This window comes from Schistocerca gregaria, chromosome 9 (genome assembly GCF_023897955.1).
Source record: "Schistocerca gregaria isolate iqSchGreg1 chromosome 9, iqSchGreg1.2, whole genome shotgun sequence".
Classification (NCBI taxonomy): Eukaryota; Metazoa; Arthropoda; class Insecta; order Orthoptera; family Acrididae; genus Schistocerca; species Schistocerca gregaria.
The window spans coordinates 195,680,998-195,697,507 of NC_064928.1; the positions used below are offsets into that span (position 1 = coordinate 195,680,998).

General features: G+C 38.4%; 1 protein-coding gene across 7 annotated transcripts in view; it reads right to left on the reverse strand.

Moving 5' to 3' along the window:
- Window positions 1-16,510, reverse strand: part of LOC126292295 (protein piccolo-like) — a 153,541-nt gene that overhangs the window by 101,957 nt on the left and 35,074 nt on the right. For all 7 annotated transcript variants that reach the window (XM_049986217.1, XM_049986220.1, XM_049986214.1 and 4 more), the window contains exon 2: window positions 3,294-4,568. In XM_049986217.1, coding sequence (XP_049842174.1) covers window positions 3,294-4,534 — 1,241 coding nt within the window. In that variant the 5' untranslated portion in view covers window positions 4,535-4,568. The remainder of the gene's footprint in view (window positions 1-3,293; window positions 4,569-16,510) is intronic.

Genomic DNA, 16,510 nt, shown 5'->3' on the forward strand with positions numbered 1-16,510 from the left:
TAGAAAGAAATTGTTTTAATTTCATATTTTTAACAATACGAAGAGAATGACATTAAGTGTAATTTATTCACGTTCACGATCTCTCCTCTGCTTTCCTGTATTTTAGACTTTCCTGCATTTTTCATTTTTTTTGTCTGCTGAAAAGTGTAAAAAGAGGTTTCACTGTATATACTTCATTTTTAAAATGTTTTGTAACTGATAATCAATATCTTGCATTTTTATAATCATTTTTGTACATGCTTGGATTAGCACACACCAACTTTCAAAAGCCATTGTAGTATTTTTCATTGCTGAAAGGCAATATTCTAACATGGAATTAGTAAACGTAAACGCCACTAGCAGATTCACCTTAGGCTTGTTCTGCCAACAAGGCAGTGTGAGGAGTTATCCACTACTGTGAGATACGTGATAAGCATGTCGCCGATCTCTCCAGTAAATGAACCTGTTGGTGCTGCTAGTTCTTTACTCAAGTTGTTCCTCATTCGGCCTCAGCAGGCTGAGTGGATCTGTTCCATACATATCTACATCACAGAAGTCTAAAAAGATTCCAGGAATCAATCCTAGGTTCTTCCGCACCAAAGGCAGCAACACTTACCATTCTGTTACAGTTGCGATCAAACGTGGCATTAGCACAACCCTGAATTAATGAAATTGTTGCACTGAAAACAGAACCATACTGGAATGCAAAAATATTAAGTTTGGGATTTGCTTGATGAGTCAGGAGATATCCCTTGCACACTATGAAGTTTTGTTGCAAACCAACAGGCCAGAATCCCCATTACAAGTCTCTAATAACTACTTTGCATACAGTATGTATCAAAAGGCCAGGAACAAGTACACTTGTAAGTGTGTGTGTGTCCCCCCCCCCCACATTGACCATGTAAAACACATTGTAAGGCAATGGATGTGGATGAAATGAGAATGTTGGGAAAAATTTATGGCACTTCCAGAGCTGATACGATCAGAAAGTAAAGAATAAGTGGCAGCATTAAAGTGACAAGAGATATCAAAGAAAGATCAAGAGAGAAGTCTGCAATGGTATGGACATGTCACAAGAAAGGATGACACCTATGCTGGCACGAGAGTGGCAGAAGTGGCACTGGAAATGACATGGGAAGAGGAAGGCCACAAAGAAGATGGACAGTGTATCTGAGAAACAGAGGGAAAACATTTTAAATAATGAGGCTGAGGAAAATGGAGACTTGCTAAGAAAGTCAACCCCCATCTGAGTGAGAAAAGACAAAGGAAAAAAAGGAACACACTGTTTTGCCTGAATCTCATTTCAGAACACACACTGGAGCTGGAGCAACATAAACCATTGATCTGTTGTTAGAGTATGGACGACGCACCATTTTCCAATAGTGAACTGAAAGCAAGTGGTGCCAAATACAGTTTGTTTTCAGAGCAACTTTGTAAATAAGTTGTCATTTTCAAGAGTAATGTGTTAAATAATGCAGTAGGCTTTCTAATATGACACATTACACATTTTGAAAATACAATAAGCCAATAGTTTTGGTAAAAATTTGTATTGTGGATTATATGAGTTTTAGGTTATCGTAGTAGTCCCAAGACAACCATTAACCTGGATCACTGGATCTTGTTGAATGATGTTGGAAAGTCATTGAGGCAACTCATTCTCAGATAGTTTACCATACATTTACAGGAGATGGGACGTACCTCTGCCATGCACCTCATGGTGGTTTGCAGATTACAAATGTGGATGTGGATGTAGATGTAGAAGACGAAGTGAAGAAATCCTGCAATCTAGAAAGCAAAACAGCACATTGAGGATGGCAAATGAGGGTATAAAGGCAGACTAGCACAGGCAAAGAAGGCACTCCTGGCCACAAGAAGTCTATTATGTAGTACCAACAAACATCAGCTTTAATTTGAAGAAGAAATTTCTGAGACTGTACATCTTGAGCATAACATTGAATGGAAGTGACTCATGGACTGATGGGAAAATTAGAAAAGAAGAGAACAGAAGTGTTTCAGATGGGGTGATACAGCAAGATGTTGAGAATAATATGGACTGACAAGAAATGAAATGAGGTGGTTCTCCACAGAATCAATGAGGAAAAAGCATGTGGAGATACTGACAACATCAGGCGACACTTCCATGGTACAAGAGGGAGCTGTAGAGAATAAACTGAAGACAAGGGGTACGGTGTTCTACGAGTTCCTAGATAACAGAACTCAGCATGTCATTCTCAATGGAGAGAAGTCTTCAGAAGTAAGAGTGATTTCAGGTGTGTCACAGGGGAGTGTCGTAGGACCGTTGCTATTCACAATATACATAAATGATCTTGTGGATAAGATAGGTAGTTCACTGAGGCTTTTTGCAGATGATGCTGTGGTATATCGAGAAGTTGTAACAATGGAAAATTGTACTGAAATGCAGGAGGATCTGCAGCAAATTGACGCATGTGCAGGGAATGGCAATTGAATCTCAATGTAGACAAGTGTAATGTGCTGCGAATACATAGTAATCATTTAGCTACAAAATAGCAGGTCAGCAACTGGAAGCAGTTAATTCCATAAATTATCTGGGAGTATGCATTAGGAGTGATTTAAAATGGAATGATCATATAAAGTTGATTGTCGGTAAAGCAGATGCCAGACTGAGATTCATTGGAAGAATCCTCAGGAAATGTAATCCGAAAACAAAGGAAGTAGGTTACAGTACGCTTGTTCGCCCACTGCTTGAATACTGCTCACCAGTGTGGGATCCGTACCAGATAGGGTTGATAGAAGAGATAGAGAAGATCCAACAGAGAGCAGCGAGCTTCATTACAGGATCATTTAGTTATCGCAAAAGCGTTATGGGGATGATAGATAAACTCCAGTGGAAGACTCTGCAAGAGAGACGAGTTTTTGCTGAAGTTTCGAGAACATACCTTCACCGAGGAGTCAAGCAGTATATTGCCCCCTCCTACGTGTATCTCACGAAGAGACCATGAGGATAAAAATCAGAGAGATTAGAGCCCACACAGAGGCATACCGACAATCCTTCTTTCCAGGAACAATACGAGACTGGAATGGAACAGAGAACTGATAGAGGTACTCAAGGTACCTTCCGCCACACACCGTCAAGTGGCTCGTGGAGTATGGATGAGGATGTAAATGTAGTTGTAGACGTAGAAATGAAAACAAGGGAACAGGAGAGAAATTCTTGGTGGACTGTATCAAATACCCGTCACAAAACTGAAGACCAAAAAATGTCTCAGCTTTTTATACAATTATACCCAAATTACAAAAATATTTAGCATAATGAAAAAAATATTAACACAAACCTTTTGTAAGTGCTGACCTCCATATTTTTGTGCGATTTTGTTGCTGCCAACAAGCGTTGACTTAAACAAGAAGGTTTGAAGTCGTCATCATCTTCTTCAATTTTGTCGTCGTCATCTTCTTCTTCTTCTTCTTCTTCTTCTTCACTGAGCGCCAGGGCTGTGGCGGGCTTAGAACTTTTTGATGACTGACTTATCTTGAAAGATATTGGTCCCAGCTTAGGTGGTGGAGGAGGAACGACAGGTAGATCGTCGTCGATGGAAGTTTGGACGACAGTCGAATACTGTGACACTGACGACCCCTTGGTTATGTTCGTGTTGTATGTTATTACCGATGTCGTGTAGCTTCCCGGAGCGTTCCTCAAAACTTGTGTAACACAGACATTCTGACTGCTCGTTAATTTGTCTTCTGGCTGTTTCATTCTGGCATACGGATCATTCTGGTATTTATGTGATCTGTCATCAGAGCCAGATGATCTCGCTACATTCCGTGACCGTTCTGAAGCTTTGTTGTATCTGGCAAGTTGTAATTTCTTTGCTCGTGTGCCAGGGAGATCTTCATCCAAATGCTCTAATTTTACTATGCGATTTTCCTCAGATTGTTTGCTACCCTTATACTTGTGATCACCAGCATAATCTTCTTTTGTATCCCGGCCTTTCAGTGCTATTTGTCTTTTCGGTGGTGTTTCTTCACAAGGGACTGTTAATAATGGTAGGCCCATTTTTGCCCGGCGCTCATTTAATTCCTCCAGTGTGCGCCTTATACCACTCACAGGTAGTTTTACTAATGGCCGGCCTTCTTTGGCCCTGCGTTCATTTATCTGCTGTAATTTGAGCAGTTCTTTTTCCGCCTCTTCGAGTCGTCTTTTCCTGGGGTCCTCCCTACTTGTCCTTTCCGTGTACCACTTTTCCTTTACTGTTGTTGATTCCCTATCCCTAAGGCGTTTGTCCCTTTCTCTCTCCCTCTCTTTTTCTCTCTCTCTTTCCTTCTCACTCTCCTTGCTGTGTTCTCTTCCCCTATGTCTTCTTTCCTCTTTCTCTTCGTTCCTACCCAATCTGTCCACTTCCCTGTTAGCCCTCGAGGAGCTAGTCTGTCGTTCCATACTGCCTCTCCTCTCCTCCTCCTCCTCCTCCTCATCGTCATCATACCACGTATCCACGACCTCTAGACCCTTCAATATGGACTCGTCAAAACCGTCTGATTCGTCATCTTCATCATTTCCTCTGAATGGGGTTTCAGCCATGGTTACAACTTTGTCACCACTTTATTAGAAGTGCCTGAAAAAGAAATTGAGTACACGTTACTTTTGACAGTTAGAAAGAAAACAGAGTTTCACGCCAGTTCATATATAAAACAAATTATGAACTATTATGAGTGCAGGAAGTTTCAGCCTCTCTCAATGTTATGTTTTTAGAGCAAACTACGAAGAATAATGTCATGATGAAGGATCTGATAAAAGAAAAAGACTAATGTACTGAATTGATCTCAAAGTTCGCCAAACATTAAACACCACGCTTTACTCCCAATGACTGCACATATTACAGTACAATTCAGGAGCACTTTCAATTTATGCTTCCATCCATCCATCGCATTTTGTAGATCCCATTACAAACGAGGATCTTTAATGATATGAAACAACCAAGAGTGCAAATTAATATAGAGACTGTGATCTCAGTACTGACGAAGTATGCTTAATTATGATTAAACTGTTATATTCTTCAACCAAAAGGGCACAGCTTGTATCACAATGACAGTATACATCACTAATTAATACTGTAACTGCCACTATTTCAACACAACTACGGTAACAAATTTTCCACTGACAAGGGGACTTCACAGACTGGTCATCTGACTTTCTTTATATGTATGCAATTTGAAGGTTATTGCCTAGAAATAATAATAATAATAATAATAATAATAATAATAATAATAATAATAATAATAATAAGCTTGACAAAACTACTCTCAAACACCAGAAAATTTTGGAGTGCTATCAAGTGCAAAACATTTCCATCTTATTAATGTAATCAGCAGTAACACAGTGCGTAGCTCTGTAGTCTTATAATCACAGAGTTTCTGGTTCGATTCTCACCAATACTATTCTTTTTTTTTACTTTTATTTAAATTTTAAACATTTTTATCAAACAGAAATTTTAGTTATGAAATACTGAGTCATAATTTTTTAAAATTTCATTTGATAATTACACGAAAGCAATTAAAATTTGGTACAAACATGCAAAATTTCTTATTTTTTAATGAAAAATGTATATCTAACAACAAATCTGTTCAATTTATACAAACAGAAAAGTATTTTACTCTCTATTTGATGTTTCGCACTGTTGTACCAAATTGTAGCTTACCGTCAACTCTGATTTTATTATGGTGTCAGTAAATAAAAATAAAAAATTAATGTAATGATTCAAAATATGATAATTAACATTTCCATTTGATAATAGATTCTTTTCAATAAAAGCAATTTAAAAAATCTAGTGGCAAGAATTGATCCAATGACTTTTCAATTACAAGACTAGACGGCAAATCATCTAGTAAAACTGAAGTGATATCAGGTGTTCCCCAGTGAAGCGTGTTTCCCCAGTATCAGTTGCAAAGCAATTTAGAAAAGATTGCTGTATGGTGTGGCAGGTGGCAGTTGACGCTAAATAACGAAAAGTGTGAGGTGATCCACATGAGTTCCAAAAGAAATCTGTTGGAATTCGATTACTCGATAAATAGTACAATTCTCAAGGCTGTCAATTCAACTAAGTACCTGAGTATTAAAATTACGAACAACTTCAGTTGGAAGGACCATATAGATGATATTGTGGGGAGGCGAGCCAAAGGTTGTGTTTCATTGGCAGGACACTTGGAAGATGCAACAAGTTCACTAAAGAGACAGCTTACACTACACTTGTTCGTCCTCTGTTAGAATATTGCTGTGCGGTGTGGGATCCTTACCAGGTGGGATTGACGAGGACATCGAAAGGGTGCAAAAAAGGGCAGCTTATTTTGTATTATCACGTAATAGGGGGGAGAGTGTGGCAGATACGATACGCGAGTTGGAATGGAAGTCATTACAGCAAAGACCTTTTTACGAAATTTCAGTCACCAACTTTCTCTTCCGAATGCAAAAATATTTTGTTGAGCCCAACCTACATAGGTAGGAATGATCATCAAAATAAAATAAGATAAATCAGAGCTCGATTTGAAAGGTTTAGGTGTTCGTTTTTCCCGCGCGCTGTTCGGGAGTGGAATAGTAGAGAGATAGTATGATTGTGGTTCGATGTACCCTCTGCCAAGCACTTAAATCTGAATTGCAGAGTAGTCATGTAGATGCAGATGTAGAATATGCTTCAGACTGGGCTACTGCCACCTCTGTTAACAAGCTCAAATTATGATCTACAGGCAGAGTAATTCCCCTGACACCTTAGCAAATCAGGGAGTACCAGATTTTTCCAAGGAGCTACACTGTCAAAATATTGTGCCAAGGAGACAACAACACAGCAACAAATTGCGAGAGAATTATTCATCCCTAACAATTACAATTTCCTTGAGACAAGTATGTACTGTTTATACAGGTATCTGTCTGTGCTGGTGGAAGTATCAGCAGTAATATTTACTTTGCAGACAAATGCTCACATTGATGTGGGCATCCAGTTATATCTGTGGATATCAGCAATAACAATTATTTTATGGTAACAAGCTACAGGATAGTGTCAATATTACAATTATGATCTATCTGGATGACATGTGATCAGTAATAATAATAAATATTACTGTTCTGGGTCACTATTACTACCCATTCAAGATGGAGTATCACACATCGACTGAAAGGTACAGTGTCCCACAGACAATACCTTTGTCTTAGATATCTGCAAGAGTTAAAAATAGTGCCTTGCCTTTCTTCCTGTTTTTCTACACAATTATATTACACGTACATCTTATTTTTGTTGTAGCAGCTGTACCCATATGTCTGAGTCACTACTGTTCCATATGAATTGAAAGCCATCACTTACACAATTACCAAAAGCTCTACAGCTACGTAGCTTCTAACTCCAGCTTATTCTTAACAAATAACATAAGCTCTCTCAACATTTCTCTTAAATGCACTTACAAGTTCACATTCCAACACTTTTTACACTTGTAAGTGAAGCACATTAACACAGTTTAATATTATGGTGAATTAACATCCAACTAATAAAAGAAATACATCACAAACATTTGATAGTATGCCACAAGTCACAACTTTTACCACAACTTCATTTTACTTCCAAGTGTTGCGAGAATTTTCTACAAAAAGATCCACAAAAACATTTCAGTAACAATGATAGAAAATAGTAACTTACAGAACATATGAGGAAAATGTCAGGACACGTTGTGTTAAAATATATTAGACTGGGCCCTAAATTCTTACTAAATAGAATGTAAATTACGAGATCCAGATGAAAATTCATGCGTTGCAGAAGTTTAGTGGCAAAGATCCAGCATAGTGAATGCTTTTCTGAGATTTACAAAATCTTAATAACTGCAAAATACTGATCAAAACTTGTGAATGCGGATAAAGCACTTTGGATGTGGTGTGGTTAGATTTCATTTACCCACATTGGCATGTAAGTAACAACTTTTCTTACTGGAGGTGTTGGCCAGTAAATTGCCAAGTAAACAAAAAAATTAGAAAATGGTAGTTCAACTTTCAGACCTTATCCTTCCTTTGAGCAGAGATACATGCAGCTGCAGTGTCCTGGCACCAGTCTGAAGTGTAGGGTTAGCTGGAGGCAGTGGCTCTACAAAGTCGTAAGTGATGGGAAGGGAGAGGCAAGAGCAAAGAGAGAAATAAATGGGGGGGGGGGGGGGGGGGGAACTTGTTATCTGAGAAAGTTAGCTCCAGTTTAGCCAGGGACAGTGCCATATTATAAAGAGCAGTATAAAAGTGCTGGTGCAGTGGGCAATACAGAATGGATCAACTGGTCTTGTTGGATTTCCTTTATACTTTGAGGATTTGAAAGTCAGTGCCCAGACATCAATTTCCTAAAGCGGTATGACATAATTCTAAAATCCCTGAAAAAATCATGCTAAAAAAGCAGGTTTCCAATGCTGTTACCTACAAAACATTTTAAGCTTATCAGCATAGCAGCCGACAGCTGAGTGTATAGCATGGAAGTCTACTAATCATAATTTCACTGGTAGCACCTTTTCTAACTTTTATTTAAATTGCATATTTGTTAAATGGCAAGTTAGCTAACAAACACTGAATCTTTTTGGTAAAAATATCACCTCTATTTTTTAATTACTAATCATAAGGAAATAAATGAAAATTTGATAGAAATGCAAAATAATTCATTGTGCAATTAAAAAGTCGTATGAACATCAATAATATTGTTCAATCTTTAGAAATACAGTGTATTTTTGCAGTCAGTATTTAGTATTTTTGTATAAATTTCAATTTAATGTAATCACTAGTATTTTCATGTGATTAGTACTTAAAAACAGGAAGATGTTATTTTTATTAAAAAATATTTGTTAACATATCATTTTGTTAATAAACATGCAATTTAGATAGACATAAAAAGTTAAATTGTTACCAATGAGATTCGTACTGACGACTTTTCAAGTACTAGAATTGTACACTACACATTCAGCTCCTGGCAACTATGACAGTTTTGTTCAAAATGCTTTCTGGGTGATTACTCAAACTTGGAGCAAAAAAGACAGAGAATTCCAGGTATAAGGAAGAAGACGATGTCATAAGAAGCTCTTGAGAAAGTAATAGTGAGGGGGTCATGGTACTGAGCATCTCACAGTAATGACTTTTCTTTCCTCTTCGCTGTAAACATCAATAATTATATGGACTAATATTAAAATAAACCACACTTTGAAATATTAAGTATTTTAAAAATTGTGATTTATACAGCTCAATAAAGTTAAATTCCAGTGTTCAGTTAAAAGCACAGAATTCTCCGAGATTTCCCTTATTTTTCCAGATAAATTGTAATTCCCTGAGAATTCCAAGATGTTCCAGAAGAATCATGACCCTGGCTTTGCGATCAACAGCTGTCACAAATCAATTTTCAAAGACAATTTTCCTGACTCCTTTAAGAATTGCATCATAGTGCTTTAGAAAACTGATGTCTGGGCACTGACCTTCAAATGCTATAAGCATGGAAAAAATTTAAGAAGGTCTATCTGTCACAGCTCCTTGTTACTTAGTTAACGGTTACAGGCTATATATATTCAATTTGAAACTTCCTGGCAGATTAAATCCCTATGCCGGAATGGAACTTCAACCTGGAAACCTTTCCTTTTACAGGCAACTCCTCTGTATCTGCTACCCACAAAGGAATCAATTCCCTTCAGTGGCTTAATTCAGCCAGAACCTCATCTCCTACTTCCAAACTTCACACAAGTTCTCCTGCATACCTTATGAGACTAGCAATCCTGGAAGAAAAGACATTGTAGAGAAAAGGCTTAGCCAAAGCCTAAGGGACTTTTTCGATACGGATCTTCGCTCTGCAGTGGAGTGTACGCCAAGTTGAAACTGTGTGCCAGACCATGACTCTAGCACAGAACCTTTGCATATCCCAACTAAGTGGGTGAATCGTGCCCGAACAGCTCAGTAGGTAGAGCAATCACCTACAAAAGTCAAAGACCCCTGATTCCAGCCCTGGTCCAGAACACAATTTTAACCTGCCAACAAGTTTTAACTCAGCACACACACTGCTGCAGAGTGAAAATTCATCCTGGTATATACAGTTAGTCTTGTGCACAGCTATGTACTGACTACTTAAAGGTTACTAAGTAGCACACTAGACTAAAATTTAATTAAAAAAAAGATAGGTGATTTGCCAAAAAGATGTACACAGAGAACAAGGTGGTCACAGATTTTTTTTCCTACCCACACTGTTAAATTTCTGGAACAGACTAATTTTACGTTTTCTCAGTAAATAGCAGAAAATCATTGTTCTAGTTGTGAACTCCAGTCACGGTCAGGAGACCAAGATCAAGATGGCAAATGTATGTTTGGGCCTTGAAATGTGGAAGTAGGTTATGGAATGGTATTGGAAACTGAGAATGTTGCTATGATTCAGAGACAGTGGAGAGACGGCATGGGGCTGGTCAACCAAATGAGGGTAACAATTACACCTTTACGACACCAATTCAAGGTATGTGTAACAGTGTGTGATAGGCAAAACTGCCAATTAGGGTGACATTGCATGTCTGCCAGTCATGACTGCTCAATGTGGTGTTTGATGTGTTTTAATGTTCCCCACAAAATTCTTCCAGGTATGGTCACACAGTGAGGTGAAAGTTCAAGTAGTGTGTGATGCACTCTGAAATGAGGAAGCAAGTTGCTTTCATTCATTCTGACACTATGTGATGACAACTTACACCAAAGGGTACAGTTCTGTAAACTACTTTTAGTGGTGGTTACCTGTGAACTAGGATTTATGGCCCCTATAGTTTGGATGGGAGTACAACTCAAATTTAATGGACCCGTCAATCAGCTACTGAGCTGAAGAAAAGCCCCGCATTATTGTTGAAAAAGCTACAAATTTGCCTGGAGTGAACAAATGGTGCAGTTACTCTGCTATAGGTCTCTTTGGGCTTTTCCATCTTGAAGTTGCCTGAACTTGAGGAAGTACCTGACATGTAAGCTGATTACATTTTCTATTGCATTCTTGCCATGTATGGCACTGACAGATTTTATTACTATACTTCAATTAAAATAACTTTGTGGCTGACAGATGTCTGTAGAGGGGAGTGCAGTTGCCAGCTTATACATAACATGCAGTTATGCATGCAGAAACAATGTGTCTTGTGTCTTCAACTATCCCACTTCCACCTCATCCACCCTGCGTTGCCTGGCAAGGCTGCTGCTTGTGCCTGCTGAACATGCAACACAGTGAACACATGGAGCTAAAGGAACAGCTACAACTAGCTAATGCCCAACCTCCACCACGCCAACTCATTGAAGCATCAATTGCAAAGTTATCTTAATTGAAGTGAAATGAGAAAGTACTCGTCCACACTATTGCAGGTATGTGTGGGCACGCACTGAGCAAACTGTACCTGGTCAGTGACAGGACACTTGGGACCCACAGAGTTTCCTTAACACTCTCCAGCCTCATACCACTCCATTTGGTTCTTATGGGGCAAAGTAGGTGGGAACAAGTGCTGTTACAACAGTACACGTTCCCTCTTACTGCGTCCCAGGCAAGCTGGATAGACTTTGGGATGAGAGTCAAGCAGGGTGCACAGAATTCCCAATGGACACTACAGTGTGAGCTACAGAATCTGTGACAACTCATACTCGGAAATGTATTGGTGCAGAAGGCCAATAATTTTAAACTATCCTTCAACAATCATTTGGCACAATAAATTTAACAAGAAAGTACACTTGTAGTTATGAAAATAAATGCTGTAAGAATGTTCAAAATGTATAAACACTTTTTGATGCCTCTGGCATTAGTCTTTAAAAACGCTAAAAAGAATGGGAGACATTGTCCAGAAGAAATTATTTTAGACAAGATTGAAAATTTGGATTGCCATGTGTTGGATATTTTATGTTATTGGACAAAGGATCAAAGATTTTTGTGAGTAAATATTGAACACCTTTCTGAGCCAATGACAGCTTTGGTAATGAGAACAGATGGTATTTCCACTCCCATGTAATAGCTGTTGACATCTCAAGTGGCCTAAGGATCCCTACTCGATCATCTCCAATTTCGATGAAATTTTTACAGGATGTACATATAGACACTACATAAAGTACTATCAAAATACAGCTTCATAAGAAGTATGGTGGGGCCACTAGGCACGTTTTCGTAAAGGCTTGTTTGTTGACATTGCGACTGAAATGAATAAATGATCAACTTTGTTTTACCATTGTTCAGGATCTAAGAGACCTGTCGTGCTGAAACTTTATGATCCTGTACAACTTTTTGGGTATAAAGCTCAGTTATCGTACAAAAGGTCAAAGTATGGTAAATTCATCATAGTGTGCTATCAAAGTGGCTCATAAATCTTGTCGTAACAAATTTTGACTATACTTTATTGCCTTGTATCTACTGAAAGAATAACTTTCTGCAGCTGATACTATAGTTATCTGCAACCTCTCAGTATGTCATAAAGCTCTGCAAGTGGCATCCAGATTGCTCAAATAATAACTGAGTTATCTGAGCTCACCTTGTCTGATTAGAATAATTTGTTTTTATTTTGGAGTTTGGTAACATGCTTCAACAATCAAACTGAAGCACACTGTTGTGTAGTGAAGAATGTTCAGATGTTGTATGTGCCTTTTTAAATGATGTTAAGTGTGTTGTCATTACTGGATAAACATCTTTTTTTGGTAAGTAAAAATTATTTCAAGGGACGGGGTGACTCTTTAGAAATGTTTATCAGGTTATTTAAATTTTTTCTGTCGCATTCTTAAGAAAGTTCCCATTATCTATGATTGTTTCATATTTTTCAGTTGCAAATATACACCACTTCTACTTTATCTAACAAGGAAACAAACAGCAATTGGAAGCATAAATTTAATTGTAGTGTAATGAATATCAACGATGTTTCAGTACCATGTGTCATTGGCCTTGCAAATGATTCTGCATGTCATCTGAAAAAAACATGCAGCTTTACTGTATGATTAAATGATGATGGCGTCCTCTTGGGTAAAATATTCCGGAGGTAAAATAGTCCCCATTCGGATCTCCGGGCGGGGACTACTCAAGAGGAGGTCGTTATCAGGAGAAAGAAAACTGGCGTTTTACGGATGGGAGCGTGGAATGTCAGATCACTTAATCGGACAGGTAGGTTAGAAAATTTAAAAAGGGAAATGGATAGGTTAAAGTTAGATACAGTGGGAATTAGTGAAGTTCGGTGGCAGGAGGAACAAGACTTCTGGTCAGGTGACTACAGGGTTATAAACACAAAATCAAATAGGGGTAATGCAGGAGTAGCTTTAATAATGAATAGGAAAATAGGAATGCGGGTAAGCTACTACAAACAGCATAGTGAACGCATTATTGTGGCAAAGATAGATACGAAGCCCACACCTACTACTGTACTACAAGTTTATATGCCAACTAGCTCTGCAGATGACGAAGAAATTGAAGAAATGTATGAAGAAATTGAAGAAATGTATGATGAAACACAAGAAATTATTCAGATAGTGAAGGGTGATGAAAATTTAACAGTCATGGGTGACTGGAATTCAACAGCAGGAAAAGGAAGAGAAGGAAACGTAGTAATTGAATATGGATTGGGGGTAAGTTATGAAAGAGGAAGCCGCCTGGTAGAATTTTGCACAGAGCACAACTTAATCATAGCTAACAATTGGTTTAAGAATCATGGAAGAAGGTTGTATACATGGAAGAACCCTGGAGATACTAAAAGGTATCAGATAGATTATATAATGGTAAGACAGAGATTTAGGAACCAGGTTTTAAATTGTAAGACATTTCCAGGGGCAGATGTGGACTCTGACCACAATCTATTGGTTATGACCTGTAGATTAAAACTGAAGAAACTGCAAAAAGGTGGGAATTTAAGGAGATGGAACCTGGATAAACTGAAAGAACCAGAGGTTGTACAGAGTTTCAGCGAGAGCATAAGGGAACAACTGACAGGAATGGGGGAAAGAAATACAGTAGAAGAAAAATACGTGGCTTTGAGGGATGAAGTAGTGAAGGCAGCAGAGGATCAAGTAGGTAAAAAGACGAGGGCTTGTAGAAATCCTTGGGTAACAGAAGAAATATTGAATTTAACTGATGAAAGGAGAAAATATAAAAATGCAGTAAATGGAGAGCAATACAAACATCTCAAAAATGAGATCGACAGGAAGTCCAAAATGGCTAAGCAGGGATGGCTAGAGGACAAGTGCAAGGATGTAGAGGCTCATCTCACGAGGGGTAAGATACCTACAGGAAAATTAAAGAGATGTTTGGAGAAAAGAGAGCCACTTGTTTGAATATCAAGAGCTCAAATGGAAACCCAGTTCTAAGGAAAGAAGGAAAAGCAGAAAGGTGGAAGGAGTATATAGAGGGTCTATACAAGGACGATGTACTTGAGGACAGTATTATGGAAATGGAAGAGGATGTAGATGAAGGTGAAATGGGAGACACGATACTGCGTGAAGAGTTTGACAGAGCACTGAAAGATCAAGGCCCCGGAGTAGACAACATTACACTGGAACTACTGACGGCCTTGGGAGAGCCAGCCCTGGCAAAACTCTACCATCTGGTGAGCAAGATGTATGAAACAGGCGAAATACCCTCAGACTTCAAGAAGAATATAATAATTCCAATACCAAAGAAAGCAGGTGTTGACAGATGTGAAAATTACCGAACAATCAGTTTTATAAGCCACAGCTGCAAAATACTAACATGAATTCTTTACAGACGAATGGAAAAACCTAGTAGTAGCTGACCTCTGGGAAGATCAGTTTGGATTCCGTAGAAATACAGGAACACGTGAGGCAATACTGACCTTACGACTTATCTTAGAAGAAAGATTAAGGAAAGGCAAACCTACGTTTCTAGCATTTGTAGACTTAGAGAAAGCTTTTGACAATGTTGACTGGAATACTCTTTTTCAAATTCTAAAGGTGGCAGGTGTAAAATACAGGGAGCGAAAGGCTATTTATAATTTGTACAGAAACCAGATGGCAGTTATATGAGTTGAGGGACATGAAAGGGAAGCAGTGGTTGGGAAGGGAGTAAGACAGGGTTGTAGTCTCTCTCCGATGTTATTCAATCTGTATATTGAGCAAGCAGTAAAGGAAACAAAAGAAAAATTTGGAATAGGTATTAAAATCCATGGAGAAGAAATAAAAACTTTGAGGTTCGCCGATAACATTGTAATTCTGTCAGAGACTGCAAAGGACTTTGAAGAGCAGTTGAATGGAATGGACAGTGTCTTGAAAGGAGGATATAAGGTGAACATCAACAAAAGCAAAACGAGGATAATGGAATGTAGTTGGATTAATTCGGGTGATGCTGAGGGAATTAGATTAGGAAATGAGACACTTTAAGTAGTAAAGGAGTTTAGCTATTTCGGGATCAAAATAACTGATGATAGTCGAAGTAGAGAGGATATAAAATGTAGACTAGCAGTGGCAAGGAAAGCGTTTCTGAAAAACAGAAATTTGTTAACATCGAGTATAGATTTAAGTGTCAGAAAGTTGTTTCTGAAAGTATGTGTGTTGAGTGTAGCCATGTATGGAAGTGAAACATGGACGATAAATAGTTTGGTTAAGAAGAGAATAGAAGCTTTCGAAATGTGGTGCTACAGAAGAATGCTGAAGATTAGATGGGTAGATCACATAACTGATGAGGAAGTATTGAATAGGATTAGAGAGAAGAAAAGTTTGTGGCACAACTTGACCAGAAGAAGGGGTCAGTCGACAGGATATGTTCTGGGGCATCAAAGGATCACCGATTTAGTATTGGAGGGCAGCATGGAGGGTAAAAATCGTAGAGGGAGACCAAGAGATGAATACACTAAGCAGATTCAGAAGGATGTAGGTTGCAGTAGGTACTGGGAGATGAAGAAGCTTGCACAGGATAGAGTAGCATGGAGAGCTGCATCAAACCAGTCTCAGGACTGAAGACCACAACATCAACATAAGAAAACACACACACACACACACACACACACACACACACACACACACACACACATACACACACATCAACATGGCTTCATTCCAATCAAAAAATTTTCGGTAGAGTAACAGGAATTAATAAACCAAAGAAGTGAGATATGTTTTACTGAAAATCACAAATATGCTTTCACCACAAAGTAATACTTGTGGACATATATGGCTTTCTATAGAGATTTTGTTTTAATCCTTTTGGTGCAAAGGACCATTCTGTTAAAAAGGGTTTACGGATTGTCAATGTGGAAACAGCAAGTCGTGACTAAGAGCAATGTGAAACCTGGCCAGAAGATCTGTCCAACTAGCAGAAAACAATTTTTAGCAAAGAGAGCAGAAAAATCACAGTTAATTTCAAACCAGTCAGAAGATGAAGCATATCCAGAAGTGTCAATCAATTAAAGTCTAACTGCTTTTGGGGTCTCCCCTCTAAAATTTCAGAGTGTACCAAAAAGGGACGTGAAAGATTACACAAAACGAAAAATAAGTGAAGCTCAAGAGGCAATTGCGAATAACATTGCTGCTGCTCGAGGATTCGCCCCAAAAGATCTTCAAACACCTAGTACAAGCAAG